This window comes from Saccoglossus kowalevskii, chromosome 5, assembly GCF_978046115.1.
Source record: "Saccoglossus kowalevskii chromosome 5, keSacKowa6.1, whole genome shotgun sequence".
NCBI lineage: Eukaryota > Metazoa > Hemichordata > Enteropneusta > Harrimaniidae > Saccoglossus > Saccoglossus kowalevskii.
Genome location: NC_140645.1, coordinates 27843423 through 27865153, shown reverse-complemented (window position 1 = coordinate 27865153; position 21731 = coordinate 27843423). Strand labels below are relative to the sequence as shown.

Below are 21731 nucleotides of genomic sequence, written 5' to 3'. Positions count from 1 at the left end.
AACAATATATGAATATGATGAGTGTAAAAAAAAGTAACGTATATGGGTGGTGTATCCAATCAGTATCGCGTGAATTGAAATGTTATAATTCATTTAGCGTTAAGTTTCCCTAACACAACAAATCACACAAAAAAATATTGTTTACCGACCTCATATAATGCAAAGGAATACAAAAACTAATTTAAGAAATATTTGCGTGTATTACATGCGAGAAATGAATATTCTTTAGAGTACGATTTTCCATATTGTACTGGGCACAAAAAATATTATGCAAATGTATGCATCTAAATGCTTGCGCAGTATGCCCAAGAGTTCTGAAATAGAGCTTACGAAATGTATCTGTTTCATATTAATGTAAGATCCGGTTCAAGCGGGTAAATGTGACATCGCCTCTCCAAAGATTAATGCAGGATTCTGAGGCATTGCCTTTCAGAACAGGTCGAACATCCTTATTTTGGGTTGTTTTTGAAACATTCTTTTCAATGCATTTTTCAAACACTTCCCTTTGAAGTTCACGGAATTCACGAAGGTTGTGTTTGAAACACAAACCATATTGTTTTATTCTTTTTAACAGCACCTTTTCAAAATATTGATACAGATCTAAATCAGATTTGTTCCACTTCAATATTTTTTCTTTCACAGTCGGTGTTATTTGTTGTCGTCGATTTTCACCTCGTATTCCATTGGATATGTACAATATATCATCAACAGACCAGCACAGAAGGTCACGTAATAGGAGTAATGACTCATCAAAGTATTCGGTTAGTAATATCAGATCCATCTCTCTGTTCAGTGATTGTATCTTTTGTTTTACTACGTCCTCATCTAGTGTCTGGTTTAAGTTCAAACCAAGGTCATAGAGTTGACAGTTTCTAGTAAGCTGACGATGTCTGATGTGTTTTATATATTTTTGTGGGTTATCCAAAAATGTTGCTAATGGATCTTTAGTCCGAATTTTTTTGCCCCAATTAAAAAATCCAAACGCTGATTCGAACTGCTTAACTGGATGGCGTAAAATTGTTATGTATGTAGCATTTGGTATCAATGCTTCCAGTTCAGGACGATTGTACTTTGCGTGATTTGTAAGCATATCAAAACGCGTAATAATGTCAATATTCCAAACCATGCGTCTATTGAAAAGGACAGCATATGGAAATCCATGTGATTTTGTAGGAACTGCCATAGTTAGATTTCTTGTATAACCATAGCGTTCGAGAATAGAAGCAAGGGTAGTAATTGCTGTTTTGTGAGTTTTTATATAAACTATTTTGTCCTTGGCATTGCATTTTGGTGTTTCATAAAAACGCTTTACACATTCTCCAGGTGATAGTTCAACGCGTTTGACAGCGTTTTCCACTCTCCTGCAATATAACAGATTTTCTCAATTATTGAAATGATCTTAGCATTGTTTTTTGGTACTATCTTGCTTTCAATTTGCCTTTCCCAGATGCATAACATTGTTCTACATGTCAAAGACAATCGATTTTAATAATATCTCGAGGTAACATATCGTGCATATGCAAAATAGTAACAGCATCTAAACTGCATAGATTACACAACGTATCAGCAATCATAACCGAAAACTACATGCAATAAATTTACAGTTTCTCACCGGTAGTTGAATAGTGAATACATTCGCAATTGTTGTATGGTATTAATGGATGAATACGAATATATAACCATGCTCGCCACACACCCGCAAATCAGCAAAAGAAACAATTTCTTAATACAAACGTGCTTCATAATGAGCTTCTTAATCTTCCCCTTAAATCATGCAACATGTATCACTATGTAACCTATCGAGGAAGAAGAAGACGTTTCTTTATATGTTAGTAAATGTATATATTTGAGATGGTATACGCAACACTATTATTATATCAATTGACTAAATACAATCGGGTTTTAGAAGAACATAAATTTCAACATAGATTTTACGACTGTGCAGACTTGGGACGATATACTATGGGATGGCAAGATACATAAAGTTTGTGAGACAAGTTATGGTCTCCCAATCACCTGGAGGGCGTGTGTTACGTGTGTCGGTGAATTGTCTGTGTACGTGCTATTGTGAAGGCATTAAACGGCTGACTATTACAATAGAGTCGACGTGAATCATGACCGACGTTGAATCATTGAAAGACTGCAGAAAACGCAGTAACGTGATATTGCATTGTACACCCAAATACAAACACCTACATTTCCCAGGTCATGGTTGAGGTATTGAATTCTATAGTTGTGCGAGAATTAACGAGAAACACCATGTGATTATTTATTAAAGACTTACGTTTAGGATTATAATTACAGGCGGACGCTCCAAAGACTATTACCGATTTAATTTATGAGAAAGTTGGGACAAAGATTTGTCTAGTTATATCAAGGTCAAGTAAACGTCCTTATTCTTGAAATGCAATAGATCATACTTTTTAAGAATACACTATGGATTGCACTTTAGTCTATTTTTTCAATTTATATGCATATTTTCAACTTAAATTAGTTTGCACAGCCTTTCGAATACATGACCTGCAACGATTTACTGACCCCGGATATCAACGCCATCAACATATATCGCTCTGCAAGGTCGAACGGCAATTCAAAGAATATCAACGTGACAGGTTACTATGCGTATCGGCTGACCACACACACCGACGAGTTTCTGGTTTTGAATCGCAGAGCGCCGTTGTAGGGCACCACATACTACCTGCTGTTAGAAAGTGATTGTCCTCGTCGACTTCCCTTCATTTGTTCATTGCCAGTACCAATCATTATTGGTTGTTCATACTCATGCATATTAATCGCTGCAATAACCTGGACAAGGTAGTACTAGGTTACGTGGAAATTCGTATACAATGATTCTTTTTAATTACACCCCTCATTTCAAAACATTCAACTACATGACGCAATGATTTTGAAAACTTATATTGTCACGAAAAGATAGTTCCGACGATCATTGAAATCCACCGATGTCAAACGCAATTATGGACCTGGTGGCGTTTTTACAATACATTAGATAATACTCACATATATCATCACTCGCGTTAACGGGCTCTACGTATTAAATAGTTGGGGGGGGGGGTATTTGCTGTCTACGTAGAGGACAATCATAGTATTCACGCGAGGACGTTAATATCAAATTACTAAATGTCATATAAGTCATATTTTAAAACACGTACACAGTGGTCTACACAATAAACGAAAGCAATGAGTTTATAACGTGAAATAATGAGATTGTGAATACAACTACGTTATAATGGACCTTGACATACTCGGATAATACTGCAGAACAGTTCACTTACCGCTTTTGTCAATCCAAGCAACCAAAACGTTAACAAACAGAAGTTACACTGTAACGTGTGTTACCTCTTTAGCCAACAATACCTTACTATTCATGTATTAATGGGATGAACTATTATTTTGAGGGGTGGAATTGGAGATTCATGTAATTGAGCAACATAGTTTTTATTCAGCCAGTGTATTACTAAGCATGACATTACCTAACACACTCTTAGATGAACAAGTGAATTATTGTTGGGACGCGAAAACAACAAATGCAAATTACAGTTTTACTATCTTTCATTAGGTTCAATTCGAGTGCATGTCCATAACTTTAACCTATAACCACAGTAACATTGATATATAGCATCACTGTCTACAATCTTCGCTTATCTTGTACGAACCACATTGGAATGGACCTGCGAGCCTATGTGTGCTTACGTGAATGATAAATCATTACATAAAAGCTGGCTGATACAAGGTTGCTGATAGTGTAATAAGTGTACGTGTCAGTCAGTGGGTTCATATTTCTTTGACGTTCGTTTCTGTATATGTATATCGAATACATAACAATGCTCATTTGTTTCAAAATTCGTTCGCATTAGCGGTGTGGTTGCGTCTGCACATTTTGAGCTTTGGTGATTTGTTGACTCCCGATCAAAAATAAGCCTCATAATCTACTTGAAACATAAATACTAAGACTGTGGACAATGTCATAATATCTGCATTAAATGTGTAGTTAGGTCAAGCAAGGTTACTGACCTGTTAAATGTCCTAACTATTATTGACTGGTTGTATTAAGAAAAATTTAATCGGAATTAGTTGATCATTTACTCGAAGTTTGCTTATCGCGTGATTATTATGTAAACTATGACAACCTATAACGACCTGACATCTCACAGTTAAATAATAAAGTTAAAATTAGTTCTATATTTTGAATATTTATAATTCTATGCGTTTTCCACATTTCTAAGGTGATGATTGATTTTGCGATCACATCTCTAAAGAATTTTCTGACAAAGGGTAAAATTTGAATTATATTATACCAGTGTATCACTGCCATCAATGCATCATTGTGATTGGTTGGGAGACTCTTTTAATTTATGCAAGCCATGGTTAAATAGAGCATAATGCACAGTTATGGTGTTCCAAATAAGGCACCGGAATATGAATGAAGTTCAATTCGTAAACAAATAAAGGGAAGGGCATTTAAATTTTAGGGCAATTTTGTGGTAATATTGATAGCATGAAGATATTAAATACATATTTTATTTTGGCAGTGGTTAAATAAAAAAAATGTACAACCTACAATTTGTGCATGCTATACTTTGTGACATATTTTCGTTGTCTGCAACAGACATGGCCGAGTATCATGTTCGGGAGCTGTCAGAGCAAGATTTTCTTGTAGAAACCGAAGAATTCGTGCAGACGGAGAGAGAGAAACGCTTTGCCAATTTTAATGAAATTGACCTTGACGATTTCGAAACACAGGTTAAATGTATGCTACCGGCGGCGAAAATTGTCACGTTGCAGCATTTCAAAACGTATTTGTCCAAATTGCAAAATGCGTTGTTTCAGAGGCCCGTGTAAATGTAACACCCACCGACACAGTCTGGTATTTGTGAAAATAAATTGGGATCTATGATGAAAGAGATTTCGATAGCAGCAAATTTGTTGACAATTCATACAAATAATTATGTTAGGGCAACTGCGTGCGCTGTCTTAGATTCGGCAGGAGTTGAACCCAGACACATTATGTATTTCACGGCACATAAAAACGAAGCTAGTGTTCGGTCTTACACCAACAAACTCACAAATAATCAGAGTCAAGGAATGTCCAGTATCCTGTCTCGCAGTTTTGGGTATAAAAACAAATCCTCTGATAGAGAAGTGACCGTAGCGATCGAATCGGATGTTTCCGACAACGTTATCCGTACCCCAGAAAACACCGGCATAGTAGCGTCTGGACCAACTCCCGCAGAATCTGGCACCGCTTCTATTTCTAATACCACAATCAAAGTACACATGCTGCATCTGCTTTGTTCCATAACTGCACCTTTAGTGGACAAATTAATTTGCCGCTCGTGCATATATGTCGTGAATAGTGCAATATCTCGTGGTATACCCGACTCCGGCGGTGGGTTATTGCTTAAATATTTCCCTGGGAAATAGCAGTAGCAAGTTATCAGTAACACGAGCGTGTGATATATAGTCCAGTCACAATGACAACGGAATTGGTGTTAACGAACGCTCATGCAGGCCATATCTGCCAAGTTACTAAAATGATCATCATTAGTAACCGAACAGCATCAAATCATTTGCAAAGTGTCGTTGATTGTGACAATAAAGGATTGCTCACTAAAGAGGATATTCTGTAACCTGTTTTACATGTAATTATTGCTCATATAAAACATATCATAGAAATATATTCGAATTCGGATCAACTAAGTAGGGATTCATACTCGAACCTATTCTTTTCAATCTACTGACGGTTTCAGTTGAATTGATCCCAAATATAAATCACCCGGCATTGTCGAGTCACCCGAAAAGTTGTATATTTGTATCCTTGATCGTGGTTGCTGAACTACCACTTACTTTGTCACACTTCAGCCACAGAATAGTAATTTCTCAGAATGAAACGAGCACGTGAGCTATCAACCACTTAAAGAATACATCAAAATGTGTTGTACATTTGTCAAACTGTTCATCAAGGTAGGCCTTCTAAACGACAAAGATGTGTAGAGTTAAGGTTGAGATGCAGTTTATTTTACGAATTTTGACAAAGTTACCTTTTTTATTTTGATGGCATTGTATGAACATCTGTATTATGTGAAAATGTGAAATTAAAACCATTAGTGGAACTCTGTTGAATCCAATGGCGATGTAAATCAGCATATATTTTACTTAACTATAAAATATGTAAATTAGCAATTATCTCAGCTTCTTTTTAGTGCACATCCCAGACCTTTAAAAATAGCTCCTAGACGCTTGGACCTTTTCTTTTGAAATTTTCACAAATGATTGACAATGTTTTTATCTTCAAAACTCCATCAGGGCATTGTTTTTGAACTGCTTCCCATCAAAATTGACAACTGGTAGACATTTTTCAAGATGGCACTTTCTTCATGGCAAACAGATGTACCCATAAAGCAATTTTGACAGGAAACAGAAGCATGGTTTAGAAGCTATTTATTTTTAAATCACTTTTTGACCAAAAAAACAATTTTGTGTGCGTATTTCAAAATACAGTGTCCATACAAAAATACTTACATAATTTTAAAATTCATACAATAAGCTTTCCGAAAATATATAGTTTTGTGGACAAGGAAGGTCATTGTGGTTGCCTAATCAACAAATTAAAATACCTGTCATGTAAACTGCATCTCTTCCTTAAATTTAAACCAAGCTGACCACTATCGAAGGTTGTTCTAATCTTTTTCTAATGACCATTGTTTTAGTATGACGCTAACTTTCAGAGCGGACAGATTTTCTTCAGGATTGTTATGAAAGTATATTTTTGGTCCGCCTTCACTAGTCGGCAGAATGTGTTTGAAAGAAAGAGGTCTTTCTCATATGGGAGTACAACTTTCCCTTTTTTAAAAAAAAATACGATTATTGTTTTGAGCATCAATACACATGATTCAATATATAGCCAATATTCGGATTGCGCATGTTCGGCTGATTTAATCCGAAAGTAATTTGTAAGCAAATTCAGAAGTTAAACTCGGGCGCGTCTTTGGATAGTGGTGGATTTGGCGTAGCGAATACTTGATGTGCGCCCTAGAGTTTGTGTTCATGTATCCTTCTGTTTTCTTTAAATCATAGTTTTGTTCAAAAAAATAGTATGACAACATGCTAGTCCCAATTTCGATCAAAATGCACGCGTACCGATTGCTTATATACCACTAATTAGTTGGACTAAATTAAATCCGTGCTACAGACATGTCTTAGTCGCCTTCATGGATTCGATTATAGTATTTTCAAGGCTTGTGGCTAGGGATGTCAACACTTCTTTTTTTCAATTATGGATCTCACAAAGTAGTACACATGTTAAATTTTTTTCGGTTAATAGAATGACTAATTTTCTAAGAAGTATCTTTCACTATATGTTGACGATTTAGTTATATTTTCTACTGGGGCAACCATTGTTCAATTCTGATTCAGTCAGATTTGGTGAAACTTGAAGTGAATCTGTTTTTAAGTGTTGAACATCTTGATTATGTGAACATGTACAAATACCTTGTTATTTTTTTATATCACAATACGACGTTAAAAATGATGTTGGAATTCAGGCGCAGATATGTAAAATGCAATTACTTGTGATTGAGTTTTTTTTGGTGGTTAAATGTCATGTATTTTACACAACGAGAAACCATCTTGTCATATATGTGTCTAAACATATCCTACAAGACCTGGCTTATATTTTTCGAATACAGGTCAAATACTTAGGTCACCATTTATGATCTATTTTTAGTATAACAATTAAAGTAGAAAACTAGCTTGTTTGTTCAAATGTGCTATATGTAACATGTGGATCGCAAGATGTAGTTCGATTCCAAGGTCAATGTCACGTAGACACCAAACACGTTACCGTCAATTCTATGCAACCATAATTTAGTGCTTATGTTGAATGACATGAAAGAAATCCTGTGCACTTTAGCATCACCACCTATGATGCAAGTTATTTGATTTGACATTGTTGGCTGTAGAATATGGAGCGTCAGTGCTGTAACAATCTGCCTGATTTTCAAAAATATTAACATAACATTTATTTTTACCTCGTCTCCTTATCATGAATCGTTAAAGCATTATGTTGCATGCGTGTCATTTGATTTTTTGAATTGTTCTGGTTTGCAACAGATTATATTGTCATTCTTTATTAACTTAAATTGTGGGCATTTTTCTGTTTAATCCAGTAAATGTGACATCTCCTCTCCAAAGATTAACGCAGAACTCTGTAGAATTTTTCTTCAGAACGGGTTCAACAAGACCTTTTTTTAGTTGTTTTGATACATTATTGTCGATGCACATCTCAAATACTTCATTTTGAAGTTTACGAAATTCACGAAGGTTGTGTTCAAAACACATACCGTACTTCTGTATCTTGTTTAACAATACTTTTTCAAAGTGATGATATAGGTACAAATCCGATTTGCTCCGCTTCAGTATTTCCACTTTGACAGCAGGGGTCAAATTTCGTCGTGCACTCTGTCTTCGTACACCATTGGATATGTACAATATGTCATCCACAGACCAGCAAAGTAAATCACGTAATATAAGTAGCGACTCGTCAAAATATTCAGTTATTAATACTAAATCCATCTCTTTGTTTAGTGATTGTATCTTTTTGTTTACTGTGTCCTCATCAAGTGTCTGTTTTAAACTCAAGCCAAGGTCAAATAGTTGTGAATTATGTGTTGCCCTACCGGAAATGGTGGCATTTATGTATTTAGGGTCGTTTACAAATGTAGCGATTGGATCCTTGGTATGTATATGTCTTCCCCAATTAAAGAAACCAAACATTGATTCAAACTGCGCCAAAGGATGTCTTAATATTGTTATATATGTTGCATTTGGTATCAGTGCATCAAGTTCTGGACGATTGTATCTGGCGTGATTTGTAAGCATATCAAAACTACTAATATTATCAATTTTCCAAACCATACTGCGGTTGAAGAGATTAGTGCGAGGAAAACCATGTCTAATTTCAGGTACTGCCATTGTAAGATTTCTTGTATAACCAAATCGTTCCAGAATAGACGCCAGAGTAGTACTGCCTGTTTTGTGAGTTTTGATGTAAACTAGTTTGTTCTTTGCTTGGCATTTCGGTGGATCATGGAAATGCTCCAGACATTTTTCAGGCGACATTTCAGAACGAAACCTATGATCATTTTTTATTTTTCTGTAAAATAAAAAACAAGGTAAGTATATTACGTCGTCATAATATTAATAACATGTGTAATACAATCCATGATTCTCACACTGTTTTATGACAATCTGTCTTCTTGTCGATGAATGATTCACTATAGGGAAGGAGCATATTGCAATGAAAGCATTGTCTTACCTGACTGTGGACAGTGGATTAATATGCCTTTGCATTAGGGTACCAAACGGAGAATATAAATATATAACAAGGTAACCAGCACATGCGATGGAAATCAACAACACAAACGTTGTTATATTATCGTAGCATTTCATTGTGTGATGAATGATATACCATGTGCACCAAGTATTTAATAAACACCGGGCGAACAATCTGTTGAAGGTAAATCACATGTCATTAAGTTGTGGAATGTGTCGTACTGAAATGTGATGTGATGTGACATATGCAAACATGCTAACAACTGCATTAGTGTGGGTGGACATAATTTGTAGACAGTCGCTGAAAAGTAAATTTAATTTAAATAGTTTTCATTCAGATAGTGCGAATATTTCTTAAGTATATTTATAATATTTTTTAATACTCAAACAATGATATATCCTATAATTTCAAATTAAATATATTAAATGAAATTAAATAATTATTTTTTAAAAAATACACACCTCACCCCCACTCACACATATCAAAATACTACTCATTCTGCCACAATGAAGAAAGTGCACAAAATCATGAATATCCCAGCTATGATGTGAGCATAATGCTAATTAAAATAATATTGTGGCACACATACAAATAAAACTAGAAATCAAATATTGTAATTGAACGATACAAATTTACTGAATTGCAGCAGAGATTACAGAACTCTTCCGGGCACAAAGTTTGTCCAAAAAGAAGAATTCCAATGCTCAAACAATTACATATCCTATAATTTCAAATTTAAATCAATTTTAATAAATTAAATTAAATAAATAATTTAATCGACGTCCCCGACATACGAACATATCCTAATAACTATTCACCCTTCCACAATGAAGCAATTGTACATAATTACAAATATCCTAGCTATAATGTTCTGGTAGACAAAATTAATGCTGTTCAATATAGTCAAAACTAAGTACAGAGAAAAGCCTCTCAGATTAAAAAAAAATACCAATTTATATTAATTTCCATGTTGTTTCACGTCAAGCATCTCCTCTTCTTCAAGGCAATTCATAGTATTATTACATACATCTGTTATATTACTTCATAACGTCATTGTACTCGAATTACACACATAACGTATAAATATTAAGCCAGTCGTGTTCCAGGAATTTCGCAATTTTGAGAGCGAAAAGTCTTTATCGCAGTTTTGAATTCGTACACTCAGCTATTCAGCATCGTGTCTACGAGCTGCAATTCAGTTGACAATTGTTTTACATAATTTGTTATATTGGAATTAAACATTCTATGAATATGAAATTTTATTCACGTAGGGTGAGAGCAATCATTGACGAGCGAATTACTTCATATTCTAATCAGTATAATTTATAGGATCACTCAATGTAAATGCAAATTTGGGGACGCGTATTATGAAACAGTCGCATAGCGCGTGTTCCATGTAAACATATCAAATACGACACTGTGCGACGACCACCCCTTCAATGAATTAGTAAAATAATTGATAGTTTAGTCTACACTGTGTCGATAAATATTTAAATTCTGAGGGATAATATTCTTAGTTTTGGTTGAAATCCGTATGTATTACCATTTTTGTATGCTTCTTCCCGGTTGTTCGCCAAGAAACAGTGCTCAAAATAAGTCCTTAACATTTTTTTTAACTCTTCCCCTCTACGAAAATATTCTAAAGAAATCTATAAAACTTTTAAAAGACTTTTAATATATGTCTATTGCACTATATGATATTTGTTTTATAGAAATATTATAGAAAAAGTATATAGACGTTTTATAGCATTTTCGTCACTTCGTCTATAAACTTGTATAGAAATTCTATAAGTAGAATTTCTCTTTAATTTTGTTTCTACTTACAACAACAATTCTAAAGTGGTATTACACACAGTTTTAATTTACATGTGAGATGCAAAAACAATTAATTCTGGATCTATAAGCTCATGTATAAGCTCATAGTCATTAGAAATAAACTTATGAAGTGTTAAAAAACACAACGTTATCATTATTTTTGAAAATCAAATTAAGAATACAGATGTCAAGGCAGACCCAGACACATGCTAAGTCATTGTACAGTTTACTATACAATCTTCATTTGCATAATTTATGCATGGCACCATATTTAAAACTGGTAAACAAAAAAAAAAATGAAAGAAAGAAAAAAAATGATAATACGGTTGTGTCATCTTGATATGGCAATAAAACAATTACATTTTTACCACTTACCGGTCTGTAATATTCAGACAGAATTATCTCCTTTGTCTTGAATCTCTGTCAAACTTGTCTAGCTTGGAAGATCCCACTGTATGTGTCACAATCCAAACTCATCTCTTCTTAATCAGTCTTGATCTAACTTTTAATGGTACTCATTTCCCGTCTTTATATTTATGTCCCCAACGGTGTTATCAGTGGTGTTAGAACCACCCCTCTTCCTTATACCTATACATGATACCGATGCTTATTACCGCTGTTACCGGGTATATTGTGATGCTCCCAAACAAGATGTCATATTATTGGTTGTGTCCACTGGCATATTAAATATGAATGAATAGTCTAGTTGTAGAAGTCAACACACATTTCAAAAAGTTCATTGACACCAACTCCAGATAGCTGTGCATACCATACTGAAAAAGCGTACCGAATCGAACGTGTGCTTTTAGAACATACTCACATGTTTTCTCAGTTATGTTGAACATTGAATGTTGAACTTTGTCTAGATAATTTAGTTTTTAATCATCTTCACACATTGAGCTATATTGATATAAACAATATTAGATTTACCTACTTTTTTGCAAGCTGGAATTATCAGCAGGCACACATAAATCTAAGAAGGAAATGTACGGATATCCACACAGTTTGGTAGTTGAATATATTTTAAATTCTAACCGTTGTTCTTAATAACTCTATTGGCAACGAGAAAGGTGAGACATCACGCTATGATGACGTGATACCCACTTCAAAATGTGTATGTAACAATGGGCGATACCACTGTGCCAATGGGTGTGGGTGCATGACTAAGAGCAGGTAAAATTAGTACAAATTACAAGTTAATACTTCATTTGTCGAATGTATGATTCATCTCGCTGCACTTTTTCGAAATAAAAATCATCTTATACCGGTCAAAATATGTTAATATCTTTATTCTTGTTCAACGTAATACGAATTCAAACAAAGTAATTTATGCCACGTTACAACATTATTGGTAAGATGTTGTATCTAGTAAATAAATTATTTGTAATGTCCTTACCCTTAGTGTGAGTGGAAAGTTGTACTGTGGCGTTTTACAAATGTGGTCGCCATTAATCGGCAAATATGCTCAAACTTTGCGTGCGGGTAAATTCATTAAAAGATAATTATACGCAAAATAATTGCATATATATACACACGATATTCGAGCACACGATCACCAGTTCCAACAAATGCGCACCTAACTACACCCTGCAAATTTAAACTGACTTTGTGTTTCAGTATACTCACAGTATTGCAGTATTCACTTACCCTACACAACACTCCACTACAAGCACTGCACTACACTATGCTGCATAGTATATTACTATCAGTGAACATCAATCAATCAATATAGTAATGAATTCACCACACTAAACAGCCAGCACTACACTACACTACACTCACTGCATTGCACTACACTACGCTGCATAATGTATTAGAATCGGCTCAGCACTACACTACACTACACTAAACTACACTACACTACACTACACTACACTACACTACACTACACTACACTACACTACACTACACTACACTACACTACACTACACTACACTACACTACACTACACTACACTACACTACACTACACTACACTACACTACACTACACTACACTACACTACACTACACTATACTATACTACACTATACTATAATACACTACACTACAAACACTGCACTACACTACGCTGCATAGTATATTACAATCAATGAACATCAATCAATATAGTAATGAATTCACTACACTAAACAGCTCAGCACTACACTACACTACACTACACCACACCACACCACACTGCACTACACTACACTACACTACACTACACTACACCACACTACACTACACTACACTACACTACACTACACTACACTACAATACACTACACTGCACTGTACTACACCACACTGCATAATGTAATAATCAGTGAAAATATATTGACAGAGTAATAAATTCACTACACTACCCTACACAACGCCACGCCACCCCACACTACACTACATTACACTACACTACATTACACTACACTACAGTAAGCAAATAACACCGAATAAACGGCAAGGTAAAGACTATGTCTAATTATAGTAAATACGTACTGCGTGCGTGACTCGAACCGGCGCTCGCGTACGGCACCTAATCGCCTAGCTTCACGCCACTACACGTCTTCCCCTCGGCCACCGGGCATCCCCAAAAAAGGATGCTTAATAACCGAGCTTATTACGTGCAGAGAACGTGAAACCCGTCCACGCGATACGCGCCACACAGCATGGCCAGAATGCGGCAAAGGCCTTCAGATCTGGCTGTAGTAGGATGGTGAAAGTAATGGTACAGCATTTTAACAGTGAATAAGTACTGAGAAATAATTTTTAAACTCATAGTTGCTGTCGACATAGGAAGTAAAGTAAGCAAATAACACCGAATAAACGGCAAGGTAAAGACTATGTCTAATTATAGTAAATACGTACTGCGTGCGTGACTCGAACCGGCGCTCGCGTACGGCACCTAATCGCCTAGCTTCACGCCACTACACGTCTTCCCCTCGGCCACCGGGCATCCCCAAAAAAGGATGCTTAATAACCGAGCTTATTACGTGCAGAGAACGTGAAACCCGTCCACGCGATACGCGCCACACAGCATGGCCAGAATGCGGCAAAGGCCTTCAGATCTGGCTGTAGTAGGATGGTGAAAGTAATGGTACAGCATTTTAACAGTGAATAAGTACTGAGAAATAATTTTTAAACTCATAGTTGCTGTCGACATAGGAAGTAAAGTAAGCAAATAACACCGAATAAACGGCAAGGTAAAGACTATGTCTAATTATAGTAAATACGTACTGCGTGCGTGACTCGAACCGGCGCTCGCGTACGGCACCTAATCGCCTAGCTTCACGCCACTACACGTCTTCCCCTCGGCCACCGGGCATCCCCAAAAAAGGATGCTTAATAACCGAGCTTATTACGTGCAGAGAACGTGAAACCCGTCCACGCGATACGCGCCACACAGCATGGCCAGAATGCGGCAAAGGCCTTCAGATCTGGCTGTAGTAGGATGGTGAAAGTAATGGTACAGCATATTAACAGTGAATAAGTACTGAGAAATAATTTTTAAACTCATAGTTGCTGTCGACATAGGAAGTAAAGTAAGCAAATAACACCGAATAAACGGCAAGGTAAAGACTATGTCTAATTATAGTAAATACGTACTGCGTGCGTGACTCGAACCGGCGCTCGCGTACGGCACCTAATCGCCTAGCTTCACGCCACTACACGTCTTCCCCTCGGCCACCGGGCATCCCCAAAAAAGGATGCTTAATAACCGAGCTTATTACGTGCAGAGAACGTGAAACCCGTCCACGCGATACGCGCCACACAGCATGGCCAGAATGCGGCAAAGGCCTTCAGATCTGTCTGTAGTAGGATGGTGAAAGTAATGGTACAGCATTTTAACAGTGAATAAGTACTGAGAAATAATTTTTAAACTCATAGTTGCTGTCGACATAGGAAGTAAAGTAAGCAAATAACACCGAATAAACGGCAAGGTAAAGACTATGTCTAATTATAGTAAATACGTACTGCGTGCGTGACTCGAACCGGCGCTCGCGTACGGCACCTAATCGCCTAGCTTCACGCCACTACACGTCTTCCCCTCGGCCACCGGGCATCCCCAAAAAAGGATGCTTAATAACCGAGCTTATTACGTGCAGAGAACGTGAAACCCGTCCACGCGATACGCGCCACACAGCATGGCCAGAATGCGGCAAAGGCCTTCAGATCTGGCTGTAGTAGGATGGTGAAAGTAATGGTACAGCATTTTAACAGTGAATAAGTACTGAGAAATAATTTTTAAACTCATAGTTGCTGTCGACATAGGAAGTAAAGTAAGCAAATAACACCGAATAAACGGCAAGGTAAAGACTATGTCTAATTATAGTAAATACGTACTGCGTGCGTGACTCGAACCGGCGCTCGCGTACGGCACCTAATCGCCTAGCTTCACGCCACTACACGTCTTCCCCTCGGCCACCGGGCATCCCCAAAAAAGGATGCTTAATAACCGAGCTTATTACGTGCAGAGAACGTGAAACCCGTCCACGCGATACGCGCCACACAGCATGGCCAGAATGCGGCAAAGGCCTTCAGATCTGGCTGTAGTAGGATGGTGAAAGTAATGGTACAGCATTTTAACAGTGAATAAGTACTGAGAAATAATTTTTAAACTCATAGTTGCTGTCGACATAGGAAGTAAAGTAAGCAAATAACACCGAATAAACGGCAAGGTAAAGACTATGTCTAATTATAGTAAATACGTACTGCGTGCGTGACTCGAACCGGCGCTCGCGTACGGCACCTAATCGCCTAGCTTCACGCCACTACACGTCTTCCCCTCGGCCACCGGGCATCCCCAAAAAAGGATGCTTAATAACCGAGCTTATTACGTGCAGAGAACGTGAAACCCGTCCACGCGATACGCGCCACACAGCATGGCCAGAATGCGGCAAAGGCCTTCAGATCTGGCTGTAGTAGGATGGTGAAAGTAATGGTACAGCATTTTAACAGTGAATAAGTACTGAGAAATAATTTTTAAACTCATAGTTGCTGTCGACATAGGAAGTAAAGTAAGCAAATAACACCGAATAAACGGCAAGGTAAAGACTATGTCTAATTATAGTAAATACGTACTGCGTGCGTGACTCGAACCGGCGCTCGCGTACGGCACCTAATCGCCTAGCTTCACGCCACTACACGTCTTCCCCTCGGCCACCGGGCATCCCCAAAAAAGGATGCTTAATAACCGAGCTTATTACGTGCAGAGAACGTGAAACCCGTCCACGCGATACGCGCCACACAGCATGGCCAGAATGCGGCAAAGGCCTTCAGATCTGGCTGTAGTAGGATGGTGAAAGTAATGGTACAGCATTTTAACAGTGAATAAGTACTGAGAAATAATTTTTAAACTCATAGTTGCTGTCGACATAGGAAGTAAAGTAAGCAAATAACACCGAATAAACGGCAAGGTAAATACTATGTCTAATTATAGTAAATACGTACTGCGTGCGTGACTCGAACCGGCGCTCGCGTACGGCACCTAATCGCCTAGCTTCACGCCACTACACGTCTTCCCCTCGGCCACCGGGCATCCCCAAAAAAGGATGCTTAATAACCGAGCTTATTACGTGCAGAGAACGTGAAACCCGTCCACGCGATACGCGCCACACAGCATGGCCAGAATGCGGCAAAGGCCTTCAGATCTGGCTGTAGTAGGATGGTGAAAGTAATGGTACAGCATTTTAACAGTGAATAAGTACTGAGAAATAATTTTTAAACTCATAGTTGCTGTCGACATAGGAAGTAAAGTAAGCAAATAACACCGAATAAACGGCAAGGTAAAGACTATGTCTAATTATAGTAAATACGTACTGCGTGCGTGACTCGAACCGGCGCTCGCGTACGGCACCTAATCGCCTAGCTTCACGCCACTACACGTCTTCCCCTCGGCCACCGGGCATCCCCAAAAAAGGATGCTTAATAACCGAGCTTATTACGTGCAGAGATCGTGAAACCCGTCCACGCGATACGCGCCACACAGCATGGCCAGAATGCGGCAAAGGCCTTCAGATCTGGCTGTAGTAGGATGGTGAAAGTAATGGTACAGCATTTTAACAGTGAATAAGTACTGAGAAATAATTTTTAAACTCATAGTTGCTGTCGACATAGGAAGTAAAGTAAGCAAATAACACCGAATAAACGGCAAGGTAAAGACTATGTCTAATTATAGTAAATACGTACTGCGTGCGTGACTCGAACCGGCGCTCGCGTACGGCACCTAATCGCCTAGCTTCACGCCACACACACTACACTACACTACACTACACTACACTACACTACACTACACTACACTACACTACACTACACTACACTACACTACACTACACTACACTGCACTACACTACACTGCACTACACTACACTGCACTACAATACACTACACTACACTATACTACACTACACTACACTGCATAGTATATTACAGTTACCAGTGAACACCAATTATTAGAGTAATGATTTCACTACACTTCTCACCACTACGCTCATGCACACTACAATACATTACACTACACATCACTATGTAATATACTCCAATCAGTGAAAATCAAGTAATACCTTAGAGTAATGAAACTATTTGATGTTTAATTTCGGCGCCCTCTAACAAACTAATATGCAATGATCTAGCATTTATTCAACAAAATATTGGGTCGAGTGTTGCAGTTTTTGTATACTATTTGTTTTCGTCTTTATTTGAACAGTATGTTTAATTTGATTACTTTGATTTCTCTAACTTGAGGAAATCAAGCCTTTTTACTCGTATATTTACACATGGTATGCGTCTCAAGTTGTGTAATATGTCATCTAATATTAGTTTAACTAAGTTTAGTTACTAAGCTGAAAAACAAATGCACCATGGCACTAGATTTCACCGACATCTGCCGTCCATACACCACTTAGCGGTTGACTCAGTCCACCAATATTATGACGTTACTATCGCGACATTCATTGTCACATACACATTAATTAAATTCAATAGATTACTTTAACTCTGTTGAAAATATGATTAGCCATAATTTACCGTTAGAGATATACATCCTACAAAACAAACAAAAAAACATTAGGTGATTATATGAAGGGCGCTATGTGAGGGCCCTGAATTATCCGCCAAAAAAATTGTAAGAATTGTTATTACAAATTTATGGCTTAGTATTCGAACCTGATCATGTCCCACCTAATACCTCTATTCATGTGACCCAACATAACATATCTCATTATTCAAAGTAACTATTCATAATATTATATGGAAACTATTTCAAATGTATTCACATATATATTATAAACCACTAATCCCGTGTCAACTAAATAATATAAAGCGCATCAAATGTATTCATATGTAGACAACTACAGACACAAACTGTTACAACAAGACCACAAGTATATCCACGACCGAATTAACAATTACAAGAAATGCAGTATTATGTGATAATAAAATCATTTACTACATATTTATCGACATATGAAGTAAACTATAATTATAATTATCCCCGATACATGTAAGCAATTCAAAAACAATTACTGTAAATGTAATCTTGTACAGTAAATATGTATGAGTATGCTATTGCGGTTCAATTTGACGGTTTGTAAAAGATAATTCAACTTTCTGATCTATGACGCCCCTTTATATTCACATAATTTAATGATGAATCCGTCAAACGCATAGTGTCGTGTAACAGGTATGAATGCAGCAGTCGCAAAATAAACTGCAACCAAACATCTTTCCCTCGATTACATTTTCAATGTCTGCAATGTGAAGTTGGCAGCTGAAATCCTCAGTGCACACAACAGGCCATACTCCATTGTCGTACATGACACTATTACAATTCTTGAAATGCCATTAGCAGGGTGATGCTGAACATTTGATATAACTGCCATTATGATCGTAACCCAAAGTGAGAGTGACACATACCTAACTCCTGGGAAAAATAAAATAAAAAGGTACACTATTATAAGGCACAATAAAAAATAAAGCATCGCCATCTTGAAAATAAAATATCTCTGATGACAGGTGGGATAAATATATATGTAGTCGAGGAATGTTCAGACTTTCTTGACGTTATAGATCAAATATTTGTTCATGTATCTTGCATTGACAATCAGGTTCATTGGCTGTTAAACCTGTCATAGCTATTATGCCAGATCAAGTGATCTATATATTGGTATTGACATTTTTAATATGCTATGCTTTGTGGAGGGGTAGAACATAATATAATTGCAATCAGTATGCATACGTCTGTTACAATATGTCTCTCACAGATCGGTACTAGCTAACGATCTGGTATGGCAGTAATGTAAGTAAGTTATTATAGCAGGAACACTTACATGTATATTTAATAACTATATTAGCTAATAACAATGTTGGGAAAAACTTGCATGGCATGAGAGAGTGACTTTCATTAAATTAACATACACTGACAAGTTGAGTAACTTGGCGGTAATGCATAGAAAAGTTGCAAGGTGGACTTGTCCTTTGGTCAAGCGTAAAGTTGCTGGTCGGAAACGACAAATTTTGTTCTATAAGTACAGTAAACTGGTTTCAACTACACAAACATACCGCTTTTAGAGCAAGATTCACACCAGGGAGCTGGGTAAATGGAATAATTCAAAATCCCAAAGTAAGCCGAAATTTAAAATGCGCCCACATGGGACAGGTAATGAACGTCTACTAAAGCCTCTCTTATAGTGACAATGATTTCACTGCAATGACCCCCCCCCAGATGTAACTAACAATTATGAGAATTGAATTTGTGCTAGTGATGCTGCTGAAAATACCGTTGTAGTGGTAGAACACCTGTCAAAGTTTTGAATGAGAATGAAACTATTTAGTGGAAGCAAGTACTGCTGAGTTCTTTTAAAGATCGATACTTTAGTGGTTCAGCTGAAACTGCGTGTGCTGATGAGGTTGAGGCAACTATTAATGCGCACTCTGGGATGAAAATGAAGTTGTTCACAGTGGACTGTATGGGTGTTAGTGTTACGTGTTAGTAAATGGTCCCAATTCATCTCCTCGATTTGTTTTGGAAAATAGTGAAGGGTGAACGCTGAACAAATAAAACATTGAGAGAGGTGTTCAGTTGCAATATTTAACACCCATGTATGATATAGCATGAGAAAGTGGCTCTCGGGAAACTTTGTGATTAGAACCGTAGCATAGTCCAATGTGGAAACACGATAAAATAGACAAACAAATAACATACTTAGGTAAAGGATCTCTGAGGCCATGTTGTCTGTGTCAAATATAATTGTATATAGTTTGTGATCATTATATCAAGGGTGCGGCCACGAATATTAGTTGCGTCTTGACCCCGCGTTTCAATTCAAGTAACATGCTACAATTATATACACTGAACATATTTTCACTGGCTAGAAATTTTGAAAATGCGAGCTTGTTTGGTGGGCGATATATTATGGTTTGCACTGGTGAAACACTGTACCTTTAATACTTTAAAGAATTCCTTTTTCCCAGTAGAATTATAAATTGACTATACATATAAATATAATATTTTGTGATTTTATATATGGGATATACATATAAATCATATTAATATTTTTTGATTTCCATTTCGTGTTATCAATGAATTCCTCAGTGAAGGTGTCGTGGGGTCAACAACATTGTCTTTTTTACTATATTAAGTGTAGGATTTAGATTACAGATAAATACAAATCCATGTAAACATTAAGGTAATTGTAATTTAGAGCCGAAGTAACAGTTTTTTTAAGATTTTTTAAGACTATCAGAAGCTGCAAGAACAGTTGATGTCTCTTTCACAGTGCTACACATGTGTCCGCAATATGACTACTATGCATCACTTGAATATTTTTAGCATTTTTTTTATCTTTTAATACCCGTGTCTCTGAATCTAGCAAGACAAATCGGCTAGATTGATTCGTTCTTTGTCAAATCAGTGTTCACGAAAAATGGAGGTGAAACAGTAGTAGAAGTTTGTTTTACTGAAAGCAAATAATATATGTATATTTAAAATTACAATCGTGAAATACATTTGATTATATTTCAATGATGTTATAGTGGTACTACCATATATTACCAACATATTTACATATTAATGTTTTTTTATCATCCAACCCATTTTCGTCTCAGGGGTGTCAGTAGTCATACTTTGGACAATTTCAAGAAACCCTAATCATATTGAACACAATGTTTTGAACTATTTGGAGGAATCACTTATATCAAAATAATACAAACCAAGAGTAAATAACAGATAACATTGAAAAAAAATAGAAAATGAGCACAGTATACATCTCCTGAGAATGAAATATCCTCGTTAACGAGTGTAATCTGTTTTCAGTGAACTGTCAAATATCCGGTTGGTATCATATTTACATGTGACTAAAATCATTCAACATTTAAATATTTTTACAATATCATATTTCCTATTAATTAGTAAATTACATTGAAAAAAATAACGAAAATTAATACTTGAATTGACATTTCAATGAAAGTGAACGAAAGAATACACGACAAAATGTACATATCCCGTCAGTTGGTCAAACCTAGCAAAATGCAGATAGTTGAAGAGAGCTGAACTAAAAACATCCACAAAACCAAGACTGAACGTTGAATG

At 36.7% G+C, this 21731-nt stretch overlaps 2 protein-coding genes across 2 annotated transcripts; both read right to left on the bottom strand.

The window, feature by feature from the left end:
* Positions 1–349: 349 nt before the first annotated feature.
* LOC146745965 (galactosylceramide sulfotransferase-like) lies at positions 350–1183 on the bottom strand. The gene has a single exon (XM_085498853.1). The coding sequence runs from the start codon at positions 1181–1183 to the stop codon at positions 350–352; it is 834 nt and encodes a 277-aa protein (XP_085354979.1).
* Positions 1184–8154: 6971 nt separating this feature from the next.
* Positions 8155–9138, bottom strand: LOC100375455 (galactosylceramide sulfotransferase-like). The gene has a single exon (XM_002742271.2). It carries the CDS (start codon positions 9136–9138, stop codon positions 8155–8157), a length of 984 nt encoding a protein of 327 aa, XP_002742317.2.
* Between the last annotated feature and the right edge of the window lie 12593 nt (positions 9139–21731).